The following is a 19,617-nucleotide window of genomic DNA, read 5'->3' as shown; positions in this document are numbered from 1 at the left end:
GGTAATTAGTCTGTCGGTCTAAAGTATGGATTATCGGATGTGACTATATTTATGTAACACAGTTACATGCTGAGCAAGTCTGAGACTACAGCTTCGCCATATTAGCGAAGTGAACCCAGCAGAGCGTTACATTGGTGGCAGCGGTGGGATAATTTGATAGTCATATCCGTGGCTTGTTACGTAATTCTTGCTGTTATCAGTAAGACGGAATGATTGCCGTAAAATTCTATAATTAGAATTTGAGACCAGAAAGAAGACGGATATACACTATTGTGTTGTTACCAGCACATTTTGAAGATTAGATAAAGCCATAATTTACATTAAGAAGATACCACCATGGACCCTAGGACAGGAGAGAATCCTCCGGAGAGAGACAGCGAGGTTACTCTTGCTGAACATATCGACGGACCCGATGCCGGGAGGACGTTATTCCCACAGACAGCAACCTTTGTGGATGGGACACCAAGTGGAGAGGTACAGTTCCGCCTGCCTTCACAGGACAGCGGACTAGGAACTGTCACTGATGACAGAACACAACCTATGAGGGGACTTGAGAAAGAAAACGAAAGTCTTCGTCGTCAGCTGCAGATGTTACATACAGCAATGGATGACCTCAGAAATGACATGGTAAAACAGCGACTGGAATTTAATAGTAGTAACCAGTCTCTGGAGACACAACGACCTCGGACTAGTGGACAGGCGTTGAGAGAGGAAGATCAATGTGGAGCCCGAGGTGGTTCTGATATTAGTCGATCCCGGACGCGGGATGTAAGGACGACAGAACAGCGGGACAGATATGACTCTATGAAGGACTATAGAGTCGACTCCATGACGGACTATGGAGCTGGGTATTCAGACAGAGATATCCTGTTTAATACTGTATTGGCACAGAGTACTGGGACATTAGCACGCCATGAGATTGATAGTAGACATGGTCAGAATTTTTCTTCAGCCGGCGTTAATAGAGAAGACGTTTCTGCAGTGGTGCAGAATAATGTCGCCAGTGTGCCAGGATTACGATCTTCAAATTGTCTCGAGCACCCTGCATCTAGAGGAGTGAGTGGGGGAGGAAAACACAAGAAACCAGCAAATTACGATGGGAGTACAAGCTGGCAAGATTATTTGGTACATTTTGGCATGATAGCAGAGCTTAATAGATGGGATATGAGGGAGAAAGCATTGGAGTAAGCAACAGCTTTAAGGGGCACAGCGCAGAGTGTCCTGAGTGATCTAACAGGAGAGGAACGAAGGGACTTTGATCAACTTGTATCATCCCTGACGGCAAGATTTCAACCTGAAAACCAGTCCGTAGTGTATCGGGCTCAGCTGAAATCAAGATTACGCAAAAGAAATGAATCTCTTCCTGAGTTAGCTCAGGATATTAAGAAGTTAGTTCGTATGGCATACCCTACAGCACCCATTTCTCTTCGCCAACAACTTGGACTGGATTGTTTCATTGACTCTCTGAATGAATCAGAGATGGAATGGGCGGTTCATCAGGGGAAGGCTAAAACTATTGAGGACGCAGTGAAGATTGCGATTGAGTACGAGGCCTTCCAAACAGGGCGAAGGAGGAAAGGAAATATCAACTCGAGCATTCGTTCGCAGAAAGAAGAAATAATTGAGGAAGTCGATAATCAGAGATCAAACCGGGAAAATGGTACACAACAGCGCAAGAGAACAATAACATGCTTCTACTGCCAGAAAGAGGGACATATAATAAGAAATTGTCAACAGAAAAAGAAAGATGAAAATAATGGTCAATATAGGAATAAACAGAAATCATCAAAGAAATTCCAGCCGTCGGAAAACTAGACTTGGCTGGCATAGCAGACCATATATCAGCCACAGATACCGAGAGGTCTAACGATGTCAAAGATACAAAATATAAAGCTAGAACAGATGGATTATATATTACAGCAGTAATAGGAGGGATTCAAGTTAACTGTCTTATCGACACTGGATCCACTATATCTGTTCTTCACCCTGATAAATATGAAATGATTCCTGAGGAGAGAAGGCCGGACTTAGTGAAGAAATCCACTACACTGCGTATGGCAGATGGGGGAGCTCTTTCAACTCTAGGTTATATAAATACCACAGTTAAGATAAACAACACTATGGTACGGAATCGAATTATCATTGCAAATATAGATGCTCCAGCTGTTCTTGGATATGACTTTCTGCATGCACATGGATGTCAAGTCGATATGGGCAAGGAACTTATAACTTTCCATGGGAAGAAATTAAAATGTCAGCGAGAAAGTCGAATGGATTCAATATTCCGGATTACTATATCGAACAACTTGGTGATACCACCAAAGAGTGAAGTTTTAATCAATACTGGCGTACCCAGGAATTTGAACACTATCAAGAATGCACTGGTTGGACCTTGTAATTCCACCTTGAAGGATATGGATATCGTAATAGCCAGGGCCTTAGTATCCCCGAGAGAAGATCGTATTCCTTTACGAATGATCAACTTGTCAAATGAAGCTAGGACTGTGTATCGTGGCACGTTAGCAGCTACATGCGAAGAAGTTACACTTTTAGAAGCTGAACCGGATGATTCCAAATTTGAAAGAATTGGCTCTATTACAACAAAAGTAGAGCTTCATGAAACCTTACAAGAACTTCTTGGTAGATGCAAAGAACAGGTCACACCCGACCAATTACAGAAAGTACAGGATATGCTTGTTTCATATCAAGATTTATTCGCCAAATCAAAGTCAGATTTGGGAAAGACCAATGTAATTAGACACAAGATTAATACAGGGGACGCAGTGCCTGTAAAACAACCACCACGAAGACTACCTTTGTCAAAAAGGGAAGAGGCAACGCGGGAAGTGCAGAAGATGCTTGATAACAAGATCATTCAACCTTCAAAGAGTCCATGGGCTTCAGCAGTAGTTCTCGTTACCAAGAAAGACGGTTCCATTCGGTTCTGCATAGATTACAGGCGTTTGAACAGTCTTACATTAAAGGACTCTTATCCACTTCCAAGGATCGATGACTCATTGGATGCTCTTCGTGGCGCCAAATTATTCTCCACCTTGGACCTGGCCAGCGGCTATTGGCAGGTGGAAATGGATCCTTCCTCAAAACAGCACACTGCTTTTGTAACGACAAATGGCCTATATGAATTCAATGTCATGCCCTTTGGGTTATGTAATGCCACAGCGACGTTCGAGCGACTTATGGAGTGTGTCCTTTCGGGTTTACATTGGGGAACTTGTCTTATCTATCTTGACGACATTATCGTATTTTCTTCTGACTTTGACTCACATATCCAAAGGTTATCCTCTGTACTAGACAGGAATTGAACCGCCGGATTGAAGATATCGCCAAAGAAGTGTGATCTATTTAAGAAGAAGGTGTCTTTTCTGGGACATATTGTGTCAGATGAAGGCATTTCCACTGATCCAGCCAAGATCGAGGCTATTGAGAACTGGCCTGTGCCTAAGAATCTTCATGAAGTTCGCAGCTTCCTGGGAACCTGTTCGTATTACAGAAGATTCATCAAAGGATTCGCAGGAATAGCCCGACCTTTACACAAACTGACGGAGAAGCAAGAATCTTTCTCTTGGACAAAGGAGTGTCAGGAATCTTTTGAAGAGTTGCAACAACTTCTAATGACGTCACCAATCCTTAGTTATCCTAATTTGGAGAATGACTTCATCCTAGATACTGACGCAAGTGGTTTTGGCATGGGGACGTGGTTTTCGGAGCTGTGCGCTGGCCGCCAGCTGGTTGGAAGGAGTTCTCGGCAGATGCCAAGTTGCTGGCCTGGGAAGTCGCTGCTTATACAGTTATGCAAGATCCATCAGTCCCCAGGATCCACATGCTGGACATGTGGAACTTCATCGCTCTGCCGGGAACCAGCACTGCCAGGATGGAGGAGCCAACTCTGCAGACGATGAGGGTTAGTGTTTACTACCAGCTTAGAGACATTGCGAAAACAGGAAAGGACTGTACAGGATTACTTCACCACTTTGAGGCCATGAAGAGGAATACCTCCGTGGACGGATGGATAAGTACGTGTGAGCGGGCAGGAGTACCTCTATGGATATAGGAAGAAACATCAGTAATTAGGTAAATATAATCAGACATGTAACTTTGGTAAGTAGAATGTAACTTTAAAGGTAGACAGGACTATTTTGTAGGGAGTTAAATTATTATAAAATTTGTATTTGTTAATCTTCTTGGGATGGGGGATGGCATTTAATTATTTAGAGCTTAAGGGTCATCTATATAGCAGAATAGTGTTGAATTTCAAACACGAATAAATACCTAAAGATTTGCACAAAAAATATCATGTAATATACCAAAATGTTTGTTTGGACATGTAGCTTCTTACAATCACCAATAATATGCTATAGATGCTACCAGTTTCTTCTGTAGAGTAAGTTTGTGGTAAGATTTGGCATGGAATAGTTCTAAGTCACGCAAATGATCAAACCTGAAAAATAGCCATGCTGTTATGTTCACAAGTGTCTATAGCACAGGGTAGGAGCATTTGTTTGACCGGATTTTACTGTATGTACGTATAAACACTTATTTTGTTTTGACCTTGAAATGCAAATGGCGGCTGAGAATAATATTACACAAATATGGCTTAAAGGAGGCATTTCAGTTGATAACAAAACTCCTATATCGTACTTTTAAGACATCTCATCATAGTAACATGAACATTTGAATGTCAATTTGTTAAAATGGTGAGTTTGCAGCCTTTTTCAGAAATAGGCATATTTTACCCCAAACTCAACGGTTGAACATTTTTTCATAAAAGCAGTCTTCTTGCCACTTCAAGAATACTTTATATTGTCTAATAAGAGCATTTTTGATGTTTTAAATACCTCCTTATATGCCATATTTGTGTGATATCGTTCACGACCGCCATTTGCAATTCAAGGTCAAAATAAAAACAGCGTTTATACATTATAATAACGTCAAAGCTGGTCAAACCAATGCTCCTATTTTGTGCTTTAGACACTTGTGAGCAAAACGACATGGCAAGTTTGTGTAATATATGGGATACAAATGAGTTAATTATGTCCCCCTGAAACATGCATTTTTCTTACGTTTTGTTGAAATTTACAAACAGCTTAACAAATTACATGTCAACAGCGAGACCCAGGGTTTGCCATGATACATACTAAAAGTTCATCATGTTACTTCTGTGACATTGCACCATAATAGGGATTTATAGGCCTGTAAAATATCAATGTTTTGACTGGATTTGCTGTTTAGATGCCCCTTAAGAGTCCTTGAACTTATTATTGTATTCAGGTGAAAGCGATGTTAATGTTAATTATTATGTATAATAATGTAATTTATTGTAGACAATTTAGTGTATTGTAAATTGTATTATCACTGTTTTATATAAATAATGAATATAAGTGCCAATTATTTTAAATGAATGTGCATCCAATATAGTAGTGCCAGTGGAAAACATGTCCTTGATGATAATAGTGGCACTCTTTGTTTAAATTGTCATGGAAAACATTTTCCATTGTACTGTGTAAGTACAGGTGAAAGAGTTGCGGGATGTCTGTGGTATGTTGTAAATAAATAATTATCATTACTAAAGTAATGTAGTTGTATAGCTTAATGGCTAAGCTTAAGTGGATTAGCATATAAAATATGCATCTAATTAGATCTATAATTAAATTAGATGAAATTGTAAATAGTACATGTTATCTTCTGTAACTAATTTTTGTTACATTGTTGATAATTTAATTTTTTTTTTTTTTTTAGTTTACTCCAGTAGGATAGGAACTGAGTAGATCCTAGTCTAGGAATAATTGACGAGGACGCCAATGTTTTCAAAGTGGGGGGTAATGTAACAAAGTTGGTTAATTGTCACTATTGTTAGTGATAACTGTTACATTACATCTAGTTAGGTTTATTCTAGAATAGTTAGAAACAGTGTTATCGTTGAATGTAATGTAAAGCTGTGTTAGTTTAACAGCTGATCGGTAGTTCTATAGCGTGTTGTGATAATTCACAACGATGTGATTATATTGTATAGGCCTATCCCAGATCATCGTAGAGTTTAAATCATTGTCAATTTATTTACAAATAAGGAGCGATAGTATATTGTTTCTGTATGATAAATAGTCCACGATTTCGTGATAGATTGGTTGTTAGGGGCGACGCCATCTTTGAAGCCGGCGTTCTTCCCATCGAGAACAACACAGATAACGATGTAAGTTTATGTGTTTATATTTAAGGTTAGATAAGAAAATAAGTAACGTTTATGTTCATTACATTATAACAAGACTATCTGTAATAATAGTGTGTGTACTTACAGTTTAATTTAGCAGTATATGGCAGTGTTTATCGCAGTAGTCAAACGAGCCCCACTGCCAACTATCGGTGAAGGCCGCTTACCGGTTGACTGCGTACAGTGTGGATATTGTAAGATATAGAACCGAACCCGGATTGTAATTATTGTAAATGGGTTCCGGATAGGATTTAGTATATTTTTATAAGTATAGTTTTTAGAATTAAGTTGTTATTATAGAGTTTCCAATTATTTGGAACTACTTCGCGATTGGCATAACGTTGCCAATTCGCGGCATCATATGTGACGTCATTGACGTAAAACGTCTCAATTGGCAGCATCCGGCTGCCAATTTGGCATTTTTGGCACCTTTTGGCATTCGCCAAAGGTTATAAATAGGAGTGCTGCGCGGTAGCTGGCAGTAGCCTCCTGACTGGCATCGGGTCCATACGGTCCACACGGTCCATACGGTTCACACGGTCTATACAGTCTATACAGTCTATACAGTCCATACGGTCCATACAGTTCATACAGTCCATAAATCCTATTCTAGGTTGATTGAAAGGTATTAGTCATTTTCTAATGTAATATTGTTAATTGGATCTGCCAGGTGTTATCACCGGCATTTTATAGTATGATGTAACTATAGTCTATTGGAGCACTATTAGCAATGGTTTACCTATATAAATACATGTATCTTATTTCAACATAGATATCTATTACAGTTTACAGGCGGATGATCATAATAGGATAACTTATTGAGGAGTTGTTAGAGTTGTACAGTTACTTTATATTTAATATATTAGCTTGTCTGTTATCAAGAGGTTAATTTATTTGGTTGATGTAATATCTAGTTATAACTTGTTACTGTGTATTTAAGTGTTCCACGAGTGATATTGAATGCATATGGTTAGTGGTTGAATGACTGAGAGTATGGAATTGTTGAATTATGATTATGTAAATTGTTGATGATTTGAACCTTAATATAACATTTATACTTTAAAAGGCTGTCTTTGTTGTTTCTTTCCGGTCTCTTATCATACCATGGTAATTAGTCTGTCGGTCTAAAGTATGGATTATCGGATGTGACTATATTTATGTAACACAGTTACATGCTGAGCAAGTCTGAGACTACAGCTTCGCCATATTAGCGAAGTGAACCCAGCAGAGCGTTACAGTATGTTGTCAGGTTAAAGTACATACAAGTGTATCTATAAAACCCGTATTGAGGTTCATTTTGCGTAAGAGGAATATAACAATAGGTAAACACTTCAATAAACGACAATATATAATGTTTTTTGTCGCTGTCAGGAAAGTGCATGGCATGAAGCATAAAAATCAGAAATTATAAGAAGGGCTAGTAAGTGAACAATAGATGTGAACGATGAATATTTCCATGCAACAACGATGACTCTTTCCATGCAACTTTAAACATATCTGAAAAAAATATCCTCGACATGCTTAAAAGTATCACAAAATACTACCTTAAACTGTTTAAAAATGAAATTAAAGCCATTCATGTTGGTAACGAATGTAGATTTGTACAGGAAACGGTGATTTCGAATGTACAGTAAAGGTTAGTGACATGTATGAAGATAGTACAGATTTAGAAGTGCTTTCTGGAAAGAACACTACATTACGAAATATCTCGATCGATCGATCGATACACAATGATTTTACAAATAACGGAAGCTTATTTGATTTTGACATACATTATCTTTGGTAGCTTTTCGATATTCAAGACCTCATAAACCGTAGGCTTACTGTCCTTATATTCATTTTCAACTTAAAGTTATATAAAGTCATATATGGACTCAATGGAAAGTGTTACACAACTTTGCTGTTGCATAAAATAATTTCATGAGGCCTAGAATCCATTGAACATGTACGTCGACTCATTCGCTCACAGCATACAGTCACTCTTATGTGAGAATTGACCCTTCTGTCCCAATTTCTTTTATTGAATGAGGCGTCTAAATTTTGGATCATATCTTTTATCTTCTTTCTGTATAACTTTCCCTTTCCCAGTGTTTCACGTGTTTAATGTTCAATATGCCTAGGGCTCCTTTCATCACCAATCCTGTTCTCACTTTGATAACGTGTCCTTGTTACAGCACATACTTTTGCTATCCTCATTTACAACACAGGGTTTTACTGTCCTAATTACAACACGTGGCTTTTCTATCTTCATTTACAACACGTGCTTTTTTTCTATCTTCATTTACAACATATGGTTTTACTATCATGATTACAACACAAGGTTTTTCTATCCTCATTTACAACACAAGGTTTTTCTATCCTCATTTATAATACATGATTTTACTATCCTAATTTATAATACATGATTTTACTATCCTAATTTATAATACATGATTTTACTGTCCTCATTTACAACACGTGGCTTTAATATCCTCGATTACAAGACATTGTTTTACTATCCTCATTGCTTTAAATGTATTACATTTCGATAAATTTTGTAGCAGTTAAGTTGATTTTGAATTGACATTACGATTCTGTTTTTTCTTTCTTTGTTTCTTTTGCTATATGGAGTTTTAAATGTATCTTTAGATTTTTTGTGCTGTCGAGTGTAATGAAAATAAAATCATTTTTATATAGATGAAATCAAGTGATCAATTATGCACGCCAGCATGATTCTAACGTACACCTTTTGTATTACATTATATTATGGTCATTGATTTAGCTCTGCTTATTGTTAGAGCATTAAGTTATTATCTCTCTGTATCGGAATAGTGTTTTAATCAATATGTAACCAAGGTCAGCTTTATCGCAATACTGTTTTGAATATATATAATGATTGTTATTACTTAGACTCCATCCAGTGAGGTGTATCGTCAACCGCGAGCTGCGTTTTAGAGTCATGAGCATCACAGCTAAAGTTCTACAGTCAATACATGTAATCTCCATCGGTTGTCAACTCGGTAAGTATATTATTAATATCGCTTCCTAGTAAAATATGGAATTATGCGTCATGCAAGCATAAATAGATAAAATTCAAAGCAGACGACAGCTTACATAATTTATATTCGACATGAACATATCATTTCATTATCTTAAATCTAAAAAGGTGTATATCGATACTGAGCTGAAAATATCAAATTGAGATGATTGTTTCTAATATTTATGATCTTTTGATCGAAATTACTGGTCTCTATGACATCTCATTTCCGAACAACAAGTTGATAATAATACAGTGTATCGCCATCTATTTGGAAAACTTTTGTTAATAATTAAAATCATAAACAAAGTAAATGATAATACAGTGTCGCTATCCATTTGGAAAACGTTTGTTAAGAATAAAATGATAAACAAAGTAAAGGAAAATATATCATTGCCCTCTGTTTTAAATTTTTTTGGTTAAGAATTGAAATCATAAACATAGTAAATGATCATACATTGTCGCCATATGTTGGGAAAACCTTGACAAAGAAATGCAATCTTAGGAAATGATAATACATACATATTGTAACGAAACTATTTAAATTTCGACAGACTAGCCTTTATGTCATGTTTAAATGCCTTTTCGCTTTCACCTTTTCATATCGGGAGATCGCAATATTGTGCAGTTAAATGTGTGAGGATTATATAACTTATATATACATATTCGTAGGCGCTTGTCCGTAATCATTCGTTAATTTGAATTGCGTGTTGCTTTCCTTATTTATTATTATATCAATATTTCTCGAAACTAACGTACTTTCGGGAACAGAAAGTACAACAATGTGTGTACAGACAATGGTAACAAGATCATGAATGACAAAAATATCAGGGATACTCCTGGGAGTCGCACCCATTTCCTTATTATCTCATTAATTATATGCATAAATACAGTACAGTGCATGGTATTGAGATGCTTATACAAGAACCATTCTGGTTGGGCAAGAAGCACGAAAAAAAAAAAAAAACAGAAAAAGATGACCATGACAGATGTTACTATGTAATTATGTGTTATGTTATAGTATCATTTCCTTGATTACAAGTGAAAAGGTATAGGTTCGCCTGCCCAACCACGTGGGTTTTCTCCGACTACTCTTCTGTAAGACACCTCGCGCTTTCATCCATGCTAACAAAAGTTATTAATACAGGATCATATAACATGTTTTGCAATTGTTTTAAACTTAAAAACGTTTAATTAGTATCATATATGCAGAGCTCTGTTACCTTGGACATGTTTAACTATAGTACAGATATACCCAATGTAAAATGATTAACTTTATATATATTACAATAATTGCGGACAAATTATATCAAGTTATATTAATCCCGCTTGTTGGCCACGATGAAAGCGCCAGAGGGGTTTTAATGTAGGAGGAAACCGGAGAACCCGGGGAAAACCTAATGTCCGATCGGCGAATCGAACCCCGGTCATCTAGGTGAAAGGAAAATGTGTTACCACTGTGCCACCCGACCGCCCGTTATTTGTCTTAATGTGAGCATTTTACTTGATCCTTCCAATGAATTAAATGAATCTTGAGCTAGGATTATTAAGCAACTCATCCACATTCGTTTTATGACGCTAGTCTCCTTTCAAATAACCTTCCGAACAACAAGTTGATAATAATACAGTGTATCGCCATCTATTTGGAAAACTTTTGTTAATAATTAAAATCATAAACAAAGTAAATGATAATACAGTGTCGCTATCCATTTGGAAAACGTTTGTTAAGAATAAAATGATAAACAAAGTAAAGAAAAATATATCATTGCCCTCTGTTTTTATTTTTTTTTGTTAAGAATTGAAATCATAAACATAGTAAATGATCATACATTGTCGCCATATGTTGGGAAAACCTTGACAAAGAAATGAAATCTTAAACATAGGAAATGATAATACATACATATTGTAACGAAACTATTTCAATTTCGACAGACTAGCCTTTATGTCATGTTTAAATGCCTTTTCGCTTTCACCTTTTCATATCGGGAGATCGCAATATTGTGCAAAATGTGTGAGGATGATATAACTTATATATACATATTCGTAGGCGCTTGTCCGTAATCATTCGTTAATTTGAATTGCGTGTTGCTTTCCTTATTTATTATTATATCAATATTTCTCGAAACTAACGTAATTTCGGGAACAGAAAGTACAACAATGTGTGTACAGACAATGGTAACAAGATCATGAATGACAAAAATATCAGGGATACTCCTGGGAGTCGCACCCATTTCCTTATTATCTCATTAATTATATGCATAAATACAGTACAGTGCATGGTATTGAGATGCTTATACAAGAACCATTCTGGTTGGGCAAGAAGCACGAAAAAAAAAAAAAAAACAGAAAAAGATGACCATGACAGATGTTACTATGTAATTATGTGTTATGTTATAGTATCATTTCCTTGATTACAAGTGAAAAGGTATAGGTTCGCCTGCCCAACCACGTGGGTTTTCTCCGACTACTCTTCTGTAAGACACCTCGCGCTTTCATCCATGCTAACAAAAGTTATTAATACAGGATCATATAACATGTTTTGCAATTGTTTTAAACTTAAAAACGTTTAATTAGTATCATATATGCAGAGCTCTGTTACCTTGGACATGTTTAACTATAGTACAGATATACCCAATGTAAAATGATTAACTTTATATATATTACAATAATTGCGGACAAATTATATCAAGTTATATTAATCCCGCTTTTTGGCCACGATGAAAGCGCAAGAGGGGTCTTAATGTAGGAGGAAACCGGAGAACCCGGGGAAAACCTAATGTCCGATCGGCGAATCGAACCCCGGTCATCTAGGTGAAAGGAAAATGTGTTACCACTGTGCCACCCGACCGCCCGTTATTTGTCTTATTGTGAGCATTTTACTTGATCCTTCCAATGAATTAAATGAATCTTGAGCTAGGATTATTAAGCAACTCATCCACATTCGTTTTATGATGCTAGTCTCCTTTCAGTGTTGTTTCCGAAAGCTTACACATAATAAATAACGTCTCTGCGCTTGCTTCACATTATGTTAAATAAAGGAAATTCGTCAAATCGGAGGAAAAAGATTTTTTTTTACATGTTTAACTAAAATATTCATTGGTAAAATTACAAAAGTAGGTACGTCAACAAATGAGTTGACATTTTAATGCAGAGAATCAATAATCTGCCAAAATTTTAATCTCCATGATAATTGGACGCTCTCTCTGAGTGTCTGTAACCTGGAAAAAATCAATATAATAATAATAACCCTACGCTATTACCACGTGACATACAAGGGATTATCACGGAGATGAAGCGGGACAAAGCGGTGACGTTTAAAAATACTTATATACAAATACATATTTCTGAACAACACCATATTTGTACTTGTATTTGAGAACGGAATGTAAAAAGTGGAAGGGAAATAAAACAACAACAACAACAACAAAAATAAATGTTTTACCCAAAAGCAGACCCTTGCAGGATATAATTTCCCCCTAAAAGCCTGTAGAAAAGTAAACTTATCTTTCAAGATGGCAGAATTATGAATAATTTAAGCATTATGTAAGCAAGTTGGCGTTTTCACAAAACTTTTACGTGTTAACGTTAAGGACATTTAACTTCATCTCAATCGTGACTCAATTCAGATTTTTATTCAGAATTTCTAAAAATTCAATTTAACATGACAATACAAATTTTAGTTACATTTATTGTTTTGTTTTATTTTGATGTATGGGTATTTAAATTATATAAAATGAGTAACAATACCTTACTCATGGTTTAAAAGTTTTAAGTAGGATACCTTATATAATATATAAAACCCTTTTGACATTAATACAAGTACCAAATGCATTATATAGGATTTTTTTCAGCCAAGGTAACAGTGTACTAATCAATCTGTCTTTGTCCACACCTCAGCTTCAAGGATATGAAAGTAATGAGAATAACCTCTATAGAATATCAACCGGGTATACTGTTATGATTCGAAGACCAACTGGTAACAGTATGCACAATTAAGTTCCAACAACGTTCAAACCATTTAGCTGCTTCTTCATATCTTGCGACCTACCGTTTTTAAATCACGATCCTGACATGAAAAGAGTATTAAATTTCTTGACTTTCAATTGATATGCGTGCATACACTTAGAAGATTCCAAAACAAAGAAAAAGAATGTCTCGTTAATCATGCATTCATTATGCCAATGTATTCGAAAGCCTGTCAGAAATGAGGACAAGTACCCTTCAGACTGATAATGGCTGCCTAAATACAAACAGCCTGATAAACATGTTTTTATTGATTGATCAGCCCATTGGTGGTCACATTTGCATTTCACCTAGGTGGTCAGGGTTCGATTTCCCGGAAGTGAAAAGGTATGGTGTCAGCTGCCCGATCACGTGGGTTTCCTCCAGGTACTCCGGTTTCCTACAATCGTAAAACCCCTTGCATGCCAACATCAGTGATTAATATAAGTTTTCATAACTTGTTTCTCAATTGATGCAAATAAATAAAGTTAACATCAATACATTACATTTAGTGCAATGTCATCGGCCTCCAAATCAGTTACCACTCTGCAAACTATTCACAATTAAGTACCGCGGTCCTTTTTATTTTTTTTTTTATTTTTTTTACAGATATATTAATAGGGAAAAGCAGTACAAAGATTTATATTAATGCTGCTGTGACGAAAGATGTTCTAATTTGATATTTTAGTACAATAGTGAAATAATGAGGTATAGACATGAAATATTGCGTGACTTTTAATACAAACAACATTATAGAGAACATTATTGATTGATTTATCAACCTTGTTTAGTGAAAATGTTATGTAAATAGACTGATGAGTTCAAAAAGACTTTTTTAGTTCATGAACGCAACAAACTCATCTATATATCTATAACAAAACTGGTATAGATTTTGAGGCGTGAATAATTATTATACACGTAAAGATTTACGTCACTGTCCAATTTTATACCTCTCTCTAATAAAATTTTGAATGCTGAGATTTATCAGTAGAAAGACACACTGGGTAATATAAAATAATTTTGTTAGTAACACACTTTTCACTGGTTAACTTAATATGTCTATCAAGTGATAGACCGTACAATGAAGTTTTGGTGATCATGATAAACCTTTTTTTTTTTTTAAAAGATTATTAGATTATTCAGTCTCATTTTAGATATCAACCTATTTGGTTCTTAGCATCACTATTTTGGAAAGACAACCAGCTTTGCGACATTCTTTAATTCATTTTTTGTCACTTCATTTGTATTGGAAGGTGTTTATGTCTCGTGTGTCTTTTGTACAATGCTTTGAGGTTCGGCTGGTGTACACTTTCAGTGGGTACTGTCTTCTACCTGAACTTTCGTCTATTCCATTGCACTAAGGAAATGTTAACGTTCTTGTCTCGATTCTCGATCGAAACCCATAGCGTAAGTTGGATTAGTAAATCATCATACAACTTCTAGAAAGGTTATTTGGCCCCGTGATACTATAGAGAAACGTAAAATGCTGAGGGAGGTTTTTTTTGTTTTTTGTTTTTTTTTCATTGGCAGCCACCTCAGGACAAACGTGGAAACGCAAACAAATGAAGCTGGTTTTAATGAGCTATATGTATTAAGAGAAAAAAATGTGTATGTAAATAACATGTCCTGATAATAAGTCATGCTTAAAGACGAACAATCATAACTAAATCGAACTTTGTTTAGGATATCTGTTTTCTTTGGCTGAAATTCTATAAAATGCTGAAAAAAAGACATGTTGATATAGAAATAGAGCACTTGTTAATACGATGTTTTATTCATAAATACGTTTTCTTACATTTCTAAACATGAAGTCAGACGTGTTGACATAACTCCTTTTTTGGGAATAAAGCGTAACCAAAATTGGACCTAGATTTGAAAAGCAGTTATTGTAGATTAAGCAGAACGCTTAATCGTCTGAAACACCTGGTCTTGGTATTGCTGTTTTTTGCCTAATAATGGAGTTCTATGTTGTTTTGGTTCAAATTTTAGTGATAGGGACGTCCATAAGAACGAAAATTTGGGTAGAGGATGAGGCTAGCACTGGGCAGTTGTACAGGCCATCGTTATTGACATCTACCACAGACTCATTGGTCGGATGTCTCACTATTTGCTCCAGCACGGTGAAACACAAGGGATCCACATACAATACCGAGACCAGAGAATGCAATTGTCTAGACGGTAATGTTAGCGTTACGTCACATCCAGGAAATCGTCTTTGGAACCGTAAGTTTGTTAAGTATTTAAATATACATATGTCCTTGTACACATTGAATTGTTACGTGGTTTCCTTATTCTTTCATGATTGGTAATCTTGAGTTTCATTTATAGCCTGAACAAAGCAGACGGCTTCTGCTTCGTTAAGTGGTTTGGTAATGTTTTAATATTATGATCGTAAACGCTCCATTTCCTGACGCTGAATTACGTATTCACTCAAACTAGTTAAATGGCTTGTTGTGGTCTCTGTTGTACATGCTTTGACAGTCAAAAAATCAGGGTTAAGCACACATTTTTCTCTATTATCCATATTTACCTTGTTAAATCGATTGACCAAAACCAGGTTGTGTCTTGTGTTTTTAATAGTCACATACATTTTGTTCTGCTTTCATATTTGCCTTTTGTCTAATATGGATTCTTTATCCAATTTTCGGTTCAACATGTTTCGGTTGGAATCTTGGAATTGTGGTTTCCTTGACACTTCTGTAGTTTGTTGTCGTTATAATTGTTTTCCTTTTATGTTGGTAAAACCACTGTTTGTATCCATATACCAAGGTACACACCCTTTCCAGAGTTATTGATCTTGACGACAGTTTCACAATGTTGCTGTAACCTGGACGACAGGATCATTGAAAGATTCAAAGAATTGTTTTGCTGTTTGTATTCATCGCTGAATTGGGTAAATTATTGATTTTCTCAAACGCTGAACAAACCAGACTAGACGTAGATAATAAAACCTCTTGTTTAATATTCGGTCGTAACGTGTTATGCTGTATACTATAACCCATTATGCCTTTATCAGAAGGCGCCTGATTGATATATCGTAATATTAGAAAAACACTTTATTTCGGCATTATTTGAAAGGTGAATCATGTTCAAGGTAGACAATCGCATTGTTACGAAGCCGATTAAAAAGATCATAATTAAAATCAAACACAATGAATATAATACTTTGAACAATAGGAAGTTATATTCAACTTACGATTAAGTCATTTATTTAAACTGAAATTGAAACATTAAAAACCTATTGGTATACATTTCAGTATGTGTGCTTAACGACGTCAGCTAGAGTATGTTCTATACTTCAGATTGAAATTTCACTTTATTGTTGATTTTGGATTGGAGGTTCTTGTTGCTGGATTCCCTGGCCAATATGAGTTCTATGTTTGTCATTGTGGTGAGACTATGTATGTCAGTTCCCCATGTTGTTTTGTCGTCCTTGTCCTAGTTTTGAGATAAACCCTCGGTGGATTAAGCAAAAACATAAGTTATTAGAAAAATTGTGTTATTAATCATTATTTCAATCCCAAATTGTCCATCCAAATGAATATGTTATCAAATTTTAAGACAAGGCATTTTGATGATCTCTCATTTTAGGCCAGTTTGAAGGCTTCTTCAATCTGCAGTTGGGATGGTATATCAAGCTGTTTGCTAATATGCAAATGTCACAGTCACAAGCGGAGGCATTCTGCGGAACACTTGGGGCAAGACTGGCTATCCTGGACACTAACGAGAAGGTAGACTACGTCACAGCTCTACCTGACTACCCTGGTATGTATCTGCACAAGACAATCGTTGGCCTCCCAACACACACATACACACAAACACTTCATGCATATATCTTGCACACAAGAGAGACCGTCCGTAAATGGCTATAGCTAGATTGATAGGAGGTTAAGCAACACAAAAACAAACCTTTCCTTATGCATTTTAAACCTCTAGCATCACTGACATGTCCAAAATGGACGAAACGTTTGATTTTTTTTTCTATTCGCAATGCGGTATATACAGCATCTACAACTAAATTCATATATGTATTGTCTTGGACTTTTGTTCATTTCACTAGAAACAAAATTAAGACAGGCATCTATATAGGTACCTGAGCTAAGGAAATATATAAGCTATTGTTACTTAACTGGAGGGCTAAGAAAAAAAACGCAGAAGTCACCTCGAACCACAAAGTGATTCAGAAAACAGAAATTACGTTTATCATTGAATTTGAAACTTAACGTAATAGAATCTACGATGTTCAAGTGAATATGTCCAGTTTTGAGGGATACGAATCTCAATGTAATTAAATTTAGGAAATGATTAAAATGGTTTTGTTTTCAGTGTCATATCATAAGTAAGGAGATAAGTGCTATCGTACCATTTAACATTACATAACGATATTAAACAAAACTCGCATTTCTTGGGTAACATTCAAGTTAAAAAAATGTTTCATACAGTTTTAATTACAGATTATACAGTAATTAGATTATTAAAACAAACAATATCTTTGTTATGAAACATCGGAGACCCTATACGTTTAAATAAATAGTGGATATTCAGGAAAATATATCTCAGTTTCCAAAGAAACAAAAAAGATTATTAGTTGTATTCTGTCATCCTTGTATATGCTTCAATAATCATCGTTGATTCGCGACAATATCAGAAAATTGTGCATTTAACTTAATATATTTACATCATGCAAACAAGCCGATCTTGAATTTGATGTATATGCATTAATTTAAAGCTCACCAATTTCAAACAAATATCCTGATGGCACTCTCAGCCCCTATTACTGGTATACAAAATCATGTAACTGGTAAGAAGTCCGTGTGATTCATTGTTTCAATTGAAGCCATGGTTACTTTGCAGGGAAAGATTTTTTGATAATAAGATGGTTTTGGTTACCACCAGGAGGAAATGATCACATATCAGATACCTTAAATGTATACTATATGGTGAACGACATGTGATTCTAACCAAATGTTTATCCTGCTGATATATATGTTAGTGTAGGCTAACCTACCCAGCAGTTTGAAAATTTAAGGGATATATTCTATGAAGTACTCTCGTATGTTATCTAGAATACAATAATGTATACACACTCAAGAATATTTGGGATTTTCTTCTTTCTTTTATCAAAAGTACACTGAAGAGATCAAAATATGATTTCTTTCTTCATTCCAACATTTGGTATCTTAAATGTCCCCTTTCTTTCCTCGATACTCTTACTGTGCCTTGTTTTCTTCTGTGGGTGTCTCCTAGACACCCGTCCTCATATGATACTGGCTGTTGCGAGGTTGTTAAACACGTAAACACAAAACAAACGCATACTACTTGAATAGCAATGATAAAGTAATAATATTTATTTCAACAATCCTTCCTTGTTTTCAGCTGACAGATTCGTCTTTGTAGGTGCGACTGATAAGGCAACTGAACGAATGTTTTTGTGGAGTAACGGTGCTAACGCCAATCATATTCGGTGGGGTCATGGTGATCCCGGATGACAATTTCTCCGGTGAGGACTGTGTAGCACTACATTACTCCATGTTTGTTGATATTTCATGTTCACATCAATGTAATTTCGCATGCGAAATGATATAGACTCCGCACAACCACAGTTTTCTTTTTTGTGGGTTGGGGGTGGGGGTTCTACATGCGGTTTTATCAGTTTTAAAAGCTGAACAAGTCTGAAATGTTCGAAACTGTAATAAAAAAATATTTTTAATAAACATATGTCCTGTTTTAAGATTTAGAATTGATATGGGATGATGTCTGTATTAAGGTTGACATTATTTTGAATGATCTTAATTAATGTCTTATTTCCAATTGCAACACCATCGGAAATTCAAAACTTCAAAATTATTAATATACTAGTACTACATTTATTCTTGATCACATATTGAGCTTATAGTCCGTCTTCCATGTTGCCAAGAAATAAAATGATTTTTGCGAACATAAGCAATACTAAAATTTAAGATACAGCGCACATACTGACATATTTAATACAATCATCAATCCATTGATATTTTCTTGAAGGTTAAAAGAGAATTACAGTTTCTCACATCATTTAGTAAAATACGTAGGAGCTCCCTGGTAAAATATAGTTCTCGATTTACGATCGACATTGGACATGTACGCAAAAGAAAAATCAAATTACGTGGAAATTATTTAGTGTACACAAGAACTGTTTGATTGCATGAAATTGTTTGCTAAAAGGCAACCAATTTAAGTGTTTTATCATAGCACAGCAAGGTGTAGACAAAAAACAGTTTAAAATAAGACAGGCTGCTCTCTTCTGAAGACGCACCAAATAACAAAACGCTCCTCGCAATGTTGCTGTAACCTGGACGAGCACGACTAGCAGCGCTGATGTAAAGACTGGGACAAA

General features: G+C 35.7%; 1 protein-coding gene across 1 annotated transcript; it reads left to right on the top strand.

The window, feature by feature from the left end:
• Positions 1-3,916: 3,916 nt before the first annotated feature.
• Positions 3,917-18,756, top strand: LOC117338911 (brevican core protein-like). The gene is made up of 4 exons (XM_033900275.1): positions 3,917-4,034; positions 15,234-15,467; positions 16,836-17,009; positions 18,621-18,756. Exons 1-4 carry the CDS (start codon positions 3,917-3,919, stop codon positions 18,731-18,733), a joined length of 639 nt encoding a protein of 212 aa, XP_033756166.1. The 3' UTR covers positions 18,734-18,756.
• The last annotated feature ends 861 nt before the right edge of the window (positions 18,757-19,617 follow it).

Source organism: Pecten maximus, chromosome 12, assembly GCF_902652985.1.
Source record: "Pecten maximus chromosome 12, xPecMax1.1, whole genome shotgun sequence".
Classification (NCBI taxonomy): Eukaryota; Metazoa; Mollusca; class Bivalvia; order Pectinida; family Pectinidae; genus Pecten; species Pecten maximus.
The sequence above is the reverse complement of the archived record's forward strand: the minus strand, read 5'-3'. Positions and strand labels throughout refer to the sequence as shown.